Genomic DNA, 7,805 nt, shown 5'->3' on the forward strand with positions numbered 1-7,805 from the left:
AAACAAATATCAAAATGTTCAAAAGAACCAACATATCCTATGTTGGCGGTGTAGTTATGAGGTTTGAATTATTTAACCCTTATCTAACTCGATGCTTAATATTATTCCCAAAATAATATAATAATGCTCATGAGTAGCCATAAAAATATACCACTTTAGGGGTACTAAAAGTGTCTATTTGTACACTATTAAAGTTAAAATTCATTGTTGTTAGATAAAATCACAAACATGTATTACTGTTTTAGAAGCTTACTCTAAAACTCAAGGTCTCATCTAAAATACTTTATCATTTTAGCCGGTGAATTATTGAAAGATAAGTGAAGAAAGGTTAAAACTGGTCATTTTCAAAACAAAATTGAATAGTAGGATTTGAAATGGACATCCTTTCTAAACAAAGTTCAACAGCTTCTTTTCTTTGCAAAAGGCAAGTTACTATAGAATAATTATCTTTCTTTGTTTTCTCTACTTTTTTGCCTTTTTCACTTTTGACTTATTGGCTTCTTTAGCTTTTTGCTTTTTCAATAATTTCACTTGTCCTATGCTATTTCAAAGATTATGATCAATTTTTGAAGAACAATAATCAAGTAGTATTATCAATTGATGCCGGACGACAAGAAGATGCTATGTTTACAATTTGATGATAACAATTTGGAATTCAGTTATTTACTAGGCCTTTCTATATTGCTACCAACTATTGTTCTGGTTTATTGTCTGCTCAAATTTCTTCTTCAATTGCTAATTCACCATCCTCAGAACATGTCTCAGCCCAAAAAGAGAGAGACAGAAATCGTTACGAACGAAAAATCAGATGCTGAAGATCAGTTGGATGAAGCAAAAGGCCAACAAGCTGTTCTGTACAGATTTAGGCAGAGGCACAAAAAGATACAAAGAGAAACAACAAGCTGTTCTAAATTGATTGCAAAGGAAGAGGAAAGTTGTGTGTCAAAAACGCCTCCTCGTGTTCGTGATGGTGATCTGTTGCACTTCAGCCACAGACATCCTCTGCTAAGATTTCATCTTAAAGGAACAGAAGTTATAAGATGCAATATGTGTGCTATTACAATATCCGGGGTAGCTTATGGTTGTGATTGTTGTCGTTACTTTCTCCATGAGGTATGCTCTAACATTCCTAAAAGAATTCGACATGATTTTCATCCTATGCACTCACTCACCCTTCTTCCCATTCCTTCAATCGCTCTTTGGCATTCGAAAGTGGAAACTGAATTCTGTTGTGTGGCATGTGGTTATGACAGCTCATTGTTTTCATTTTACTATCATTGTGATTTGTGTAAATTTGATCTTCATCTTGAATGTGCTTCTGTGATGACGAGATTGATCCGTAAGGTAAAATACCCTCTCGATCTCTTTACTTCCTTTCCGTTAAAAAGTGAAGGGGCAGCCGTCTTATGTTCTATTTGTAACCAAGTTATGAATAGACAATCCGCTTGGCTTTTCTATAATCGCGAGTTTGATTACATCTGTCATTTCGAGTGTGCTGCTGAAGAAGAACTTGGAGTTATAGGAGATCAAAGTTTCCTATCTGAAGTACAGAAATCGTTGCTCCTCCGAAAAAGCTTACCTGACCAACAACAGAAACTCGAAAAGCTAGGGGAAGTTATACACTTCAGCCACCGCCATCCGTTGAAAGCAATCAAACAAACGAATGAGACGCCAATCAGGAGTTGCTGCATATGTTCGAATCAGGATTTATCCGGTTACATTTGCCAGCTATGCAATTACTTCATCGACGAGAGTTGTTTCCCTCTTCCCCGAAGGATACAACATCATTTTCACCCAAATCACCCCCTTATACTTGCTACGTATAACGATCAGCCAAAGTCCAAATGCAGAGCTTGTGGTCATGAAAACGGTGCAACATACTGTTGCTTTACTTGTAAATTCAGTCTCCATCGTTCCTGCGCTGGTGCTCCCATGACATTTACCCTTGGCACAAACAAGAAAGTTTCTTATAAACTTCTCTATTCGTATCCATACGATGGTGAGATGGCAGTTATCAAATGCAACATCTGTTCCAACGAGTTCAACTCAAAAGAGAGCTTCATGTACTACAATTTCGACCTCGATGAAGTCCTTCATGTCCAATGTGCACTTAACAAAGAAACGGACTCTTATGATACCAAGTTTGTTTTAGCTTCTGAGAGACTGAAAAGTATTCAAATAGAGGAAGACCACTCCAAGTAGTATTGTATGTACGTATTGTAAGAACACTTTGTTATCTATGAAAGTTATGTTTTCGTGCTTACTAGGCATCACACTTCGATGTCATCAATAAAATTGGAACGATACAGAGAAAATTAGATGCCCTTCAACATCAACGCCCATATGTATGATATATATTAGAAACTTGCTGCAAAATACATATGTATATCAAGTACTTGAATAATTAACAGATGCTTTTTAATATATTACATATCATTTTATGGGATTGGCAAGTCATGCTTGTCTATGAGATAGTAATACTGCCTGTCAAAGTACCAATCTCCAAATGCCTTTATCATTGTCTGCATAAAAACCTTAATTAATAAGCGTCATGTGGCACACACAAAGTTTATGAAAGAAAAAAAAATGCGTTTGAAAGTTAAATTATTTTTTTGAAAAATTTGACATCCTTTTTGAGACGGCAGACTAAATAACGTCATACCACATTATTCACCACACTGACATTCTGTGGATTCCAGTAACTCTGAAGTCTAGTATGATGAAACTGAGAGTCAATAAAAGCTCCTCTTGATTTTGTGTCACTTGCATTGGGCAATTTACTTAACAACTCCAATCTAAGTTCTGAAATAAAATAACTCAAATAATTAGAAAATTACATCATTGGGAAAAAAATAATAATAATTTGTAATCTAACCTCTAAGGTTTTTCTTTTGATTAGCAGAGCAATTATTCTGTTTTATGGCATTGTAATAATCACCTAATGAAGTACCAACCTACAATACAACTTATTAGTCAAAATTCGTTTAGTTTAACCCTCGAGAAATAAAACTTGACAAGTATAATTACCTGAACTATATCGAATGGTGACATGATTGTATAAAGTGGCGTTTTGATATATTGTTGCACGTTTTGTGGGAAGAAACACTGCAAAAAATGCATCGCGATAATTTTCAGTAATAATATCAACTTTAATCTACAAGAAATAAAAATTAATCTAGTAACAATTTGTACCAATTCTGGCTTCATTCTTGAAGTGCAGGATTTTGGTAGTGCTTTGGCAGACCCCTGCATATACTCATCAATTTATTTGTTTGATTCGTTCATTTGAAACCTCTAGTCACGAGAATGATCTCTTTAAGTAATATAAAATGAAACAAGAAGAAATACGAAAGGAGATTATGTACATGTAAAGTAACAAGTTCTTTGTAGATTGATTCGAAGCCTTTTCCCTTTTGAAGATTCTTGTTGCTGAAAAAAAACAGAACAAAATTGTATAATGTGATTCTTACAACATATGAATCAGATTCAAAAATTGATCATGTAACACGATAAAAATGTCTTACACATCGATGAAATAGCCACTATCGGTCAAGCATTTTAATCGCGGAGTATTAGGCAATAATTTGCTGAAGCGATCACAATATAACATTGCTGGATATGCCCCAGCAGAACTTCCAATAAGAAGAGCCTAATTGTACAACAAAATTAAACGCAAAATTTTTTAAACTCTGTTGCTTGGACTCTCCAATTGATATTCTTGAAGAGTTCGAGTGATACAGTTATTTATACAATTGTATGATAATTAAATAAAGTAAGTTGACATACATTTTTGGCATCATTTAATCCTCTTGATAACAAATCCTCCATCACTGCAGAAAAAATTCTTGCACCTCTAAAGTGAAGATTGGTACCCTAATATTAACAAAAAAAGTAAGTACATATATTGAAGCTTTTATAACCTCTAATAATGAATAATAATAATAATAGCACCTTTACGCGGTTAACAAACTTATATTAATACTAAGGACTTGTCGCATGCTAATTCAGAAATGTAAGTAGTCTACCAAAAGCTCTTTGGTACTTCTCTGATTAATCACATTGATTGAATCAACATATGTTTGATAAAGAGAATAATCTTATCCTTTGTAACATGAAAATGTGACTGAAAGCGTTTGAGTATTAAGTTATTAACCTTTTCATTACAACAAAATGGTAAATATGAATGAAATTATAATATTATATTGTTTTATAATAACATACAGGATCAACTGTTTCAACATCTCCAGTGAATGCTCCTCCATCACAATATGCAACCATAACTTTGTTCCAGTTGAACAAATCTACGTTGCATAAAGGTTATAATTAGTTCTGCAAAATATAAATTAAAATATCTTTGGATAGTGAGAATTGAACTTACACCTATTAATTTAAGTTGTTAGTGATTATATAATTACCTGGATTAGCAATTTTATTGTTGCTGAAGTGACCTCTAAATTTAAATGGAACCATATATTTTGAAGAACCAAAAGAAGTAGTTGAACGATTTTGGCAGTCTCTCACATCTCTACACCATCCTCCTCCCTAATAATAATAAACAAAAAATGCAACAAATTATAGGGTGTGACAAAAAATGTCATTTCTAGTGTTTGATTTTGGTACGTAAGCCAAAAATATTAACATTACAAAGAATATTTATATATAACTTAGACAAATTTTCATTTTAACCGCTTGAATTATATTATTAAAATAGACTGAGTTAGTAAATAAACGATCATTAATATAATCCTCCGAAACTTACAGAGAGGTGAATCATCCAGCTTTGAGCACCTTCTCCAAATCCTCTATCCATGTAGTATGCTGGTGGGCTTCCATCTAAGCAGACTGTATCTAAATGAGGTTACAAGACTAGAAGACACTTTTAAAATAGGATATTGTTTTCCTTCTGTCTTATTTTACGTGACATTGTTTGATTGAACATCAAGTTAATTTTCATTAAAAAAAATTATAATCTAAATTAAGTCATACATGTATATTCAATCATTTGGATATGTAAAATACAAAATGTCCAATTCTATCAGGAAAGGGAGGGGAAGGAATACTCAATTTAAAGCGAGTAAACAAAATTACATACTTGATCTCATAGATACATGTAGAATTGTGTCGAAAGTCGTATACACGGCTTGGAGGGAGAATTTTGTATCTTCTGATTCATAATTTGTCTAGAATCAATGAGCCTGGAAATTCTGTTTTATTTATAATTTTTATCTTGTACCTTACACTAAGTAGAATTTCTTGCACATAGATTAGACTTTGAGTTAGAGGTGGAGCTAGAAGTCTGGGTATGATTATCAGTTGAAATTATAATTATAAAATTCAGAACAGTCATAAATTTAAAATTCTGAGTTCACCTCGATCGGCTTTGAGTTGTATAAGTGAAAGAATTTACCTGCTCCTTTAGACACAGCATTCTTAACAATTGTTTTCCCAACAAAGTATTCATCATAATTATATGTGTCCTTTTGTTGATTAGGTGCACTCTTTGCTAATAAAAAGGTCAATAATGAACAAAGTAGTAACAAAACAAGTTTGAAGGATCTTGTTGCCACCATTGTCCCACCTGAGAACATAATAAAAGTCAAGTGTGTTAGGGAATTAACAACATTATATAATATGAACATACACTATCGTCTATGTGTTGGCAAAATTCTTCTACCACTATTTTGAAAAATATGACAATTTTTGTTAATAATGTATGTATATACCTTTTTATGTCTCAAAATGAACTCACATTTTCCAATAAGAACGTACATTATCGTCTATATATATAATACATATTGACATACTTACAAAGTTAGGCAATCAAATCCCACCAGATGGTGTAATAATGCAAGTGCTATTTATTTACATATGGTGCGTTTGGTTTGAAGGATTTTTTATTTTTTTTTGGAAAAAATAAGTGGGTGCTTACTTATTTTATGATATTATTTGGTAAATAAATAAATAAAAAATATTATTTCAAAAGAATTTGTATATAATCTAGTCAAATATTATTAAGATTAACATAATGAGTTATGCAGTGTGGGGTGGCGAGCTAGGGTTGGGGGTGGGGTGACAGTGACGGAGCCCGAAGTTTTATTAAGGACTGTCAATATATAAAGAACTAAATTTACGAAGAAGTTATGGAATGTTAATATGAAATATAAAATATGATTTTTACCTAACTAGGAGCCGCTCAAGCATATTAGTGGCTTAAGGCAAAAATCAAACGGGGCTTTAAATATGAATTATTAATAAAAATTATATAATTGATTTCTTCTAATTTTCAATTAATAATATAACCATTCTTATTTTAAATTATTTTTCATGAGATATAGTACTCAAATATGTCAAATTTGTTCTAATAATTCCTTCATTTTTATGAAAAGTTTATTTTTTTCTACAAATAGTATCCAATATTTGTTAAAAAATAATAACTTATAACCTATTATTATTAAAAGTGAGGCCCCTTAAATTTGAGGGCTTAAGACAAATATTTTTTTTAACATTGTCGAATCACCCCAATACCTAACTATACAATATAATTTTTCGACGAAAGTTCCTTGAGTACGTGTGGCTCCGGAACTGTTGGGTGGATGATGACTATCAGATAATTCGTATGGAATGTCACTTGATAAATCTAATTTTTCTCACTTTTTACTAAATAAATAATAATTTTCAAGAAACTTATTTTTCTGGGAGAGAAAAGGTCTCATATGATTTTGAAACATGAGAAAATAGACTAACATTTTTTAGAAAATATTTTCCTCCCTTCTTTAAAAGGCTGAGAGGTTTTTATATCATTTAAATTTCTTCAAAATGAAAATATCCCCAAGAAAGGATTTTTATATATATATATATATATGGTAACTAATTGAAAGCAATGATCATACATAGTGTATGTGCAGTGTACCTTGTAGACTGTAGTTTAGAGCCTAATCACAAGTCTATTTGCCTAACTTTTGCAAAATAATAATTCATCTATGACTTTAATGGTAGATGGGGATGGAATGCTTTTTCTTTTATTTTGATTGTTTTATATAATTCTTTTTAATTTTAATATTTTAAATTAAAATTAGTATCTCTACTCGTTTTAAAACGAATGTATTAATGCATTTCATATGATTCAGTAGGGGTGACTCAAACATAATTCGAGGTTTAAAGTAAAATTTTTATTAGAGGCCTAAAATCTAAATAAACTTTATTTGTATTTATTTACTTTTGTAAATTTCTAGATGTAAATTACTACTTAATATCTTTTATATAAATGTTTTTTTTTCAAATACTTTTTTAGTTATTATTTTTAAGTAAGATTTTATTAATTAGATACTGAAAGACATCAACAATTATTATATGAATTATTAACGTAATTCTATAAGTAATGAGTTGATAAACTTTAAAGATAAGAGTTAGAATTATATAATTTGATTCAAAAAAGTTGATAACTTGATATACCTATTTTAATATGAAAATTAACAAAGAAATAAAAAATATTGTAATGCACTTTGTTCAACACTTTTTGATTACTGATTCATATTTTAAAAAGTGTATTACTCTAACTATCAAAAATTTAAAGAAATAAAATGCAAAAGGGGTTAAAAGGATAAATAATATGAGTGTTAACAAAGAAAATGTAAGAATCCAAAAAAATGTTTCCTTAATTTCTTCTATTTTAATGGGGTTAAGATACATAATTTTTTATTTATAAAAGTTTGAGCCACCCCAAAAATTGGGAGCCTAGGGCCAATGCCTTAAATTATATAGGCAAGAGTTGGCCATGTGAATTCAGCTAAATAAATATCATGTAA

General features: G+C 30.9%; 2 protein-coding genes across 3 annotated transcripts; one reads left to right on the forward strand and one right to left on the reverse strand.

Annotated features, from left to right (window-relative positions):
• The first annotated feature begins 600 nt into the window (after positions 1-600).
• On the forward strand, positions 601-2,263 carry LOC104648643 (uncharacterized). The gene has a single exon (XM_010326408.4). The coding sequence runs from the start codon at positions 601-603 to the stop codon at positions 2,200-2,202; it is 1,602 nt and encodes a 533-aa protein (XP_010324710.1). The 3' UTR covers positions 2,203-2,263.
• A 62-nt stretch (positions 2,264-2,325) lies between these two features.
• Positions 2,326-5,832, reverse strand: LOC101255418 (pectin acetylesterase 8-like). 2 transcript variants are annotated; one of them, XM_004244719.4, is made up of 13 exons: positions 5,724-5,832; positions 5,408-5,578; positions 4,760-4,842; positions 4,416-4,542; positions 4,222-4,301; positions 3,787-3,873; positions 3,525-3,649; positions 3,366-3,429; positions 3,193-3,246; positions 3,028-3,105; positions 2,876-2,954; positions 2,663-2,802; positions 2,326-2,522 (listed from the first exon to the last, which is right to left on the reverse strand). In XM_004244719.4, exons 2-13 carry the CDS (start codon positions 5,568-5,570, stop codon positions 2,439-2,441), a joined length of 1,164 nt encoding a protein of 387 aa, XP_004244767.2. In that variant the 5' UTR covers positions 5,571-5,578; positions 5,724-5,832; the 3' UTR covers positions 2,326-2,438. The 2 variants fall into 2 exon arrangements, 1 of the variants encoding a protein (XP_004244767.2); XR_011210996.1 differs by lacking the exon at positions 2,876-2,954.
• Positions 5,833-7,805: the final 1,973 nt, after the last annotated feature.

The sequence above is a fragment of the Solanum lycopersicum genome, chromosome 8 (assembly GCF_036512215.1).
Source record: "Solanum lycopersicum chromosome 8, SLM_r2.1".
NCBI lineage: Eukaryota > Viridiplantae > Streptophyta > Magnoliopsida > Solanales > Solanaceae > Solanum > Solanum lycopersicum.

Excerpts from the sequence above, each read along its gene's own strand:
- LOC104648643 (XM_010326408.4), top strand. The coding sequence starts at position 601 with ATGCCGGACGACAAGAAGATGCTATGTTTACAATTTGATGATAACAAT.
- LOC101255418 (XM_004244719.4), bottom strand. The coding sequence starts at position 5,570 with ATGGTGGCAACAAGATCCTTCAAACTTGTTTTGTTACTACTTTGTTCA. Across the intron at positions 4,843-5,407 it reads TGCTGTGTCTAAAGGAGCAG|TCTGCTTAGATGGAAGCCCA; the intron begins GTAAATTCTTTC and ends ATTTAGATACAG. Across the intron at positions 4,302-4,415 it reads CAATAAAATTGCTAATCCAG|ATTTGTTCAACTGGAACAAA; the intron begins GTAATTATATAA and ends TATGCAACGTAG.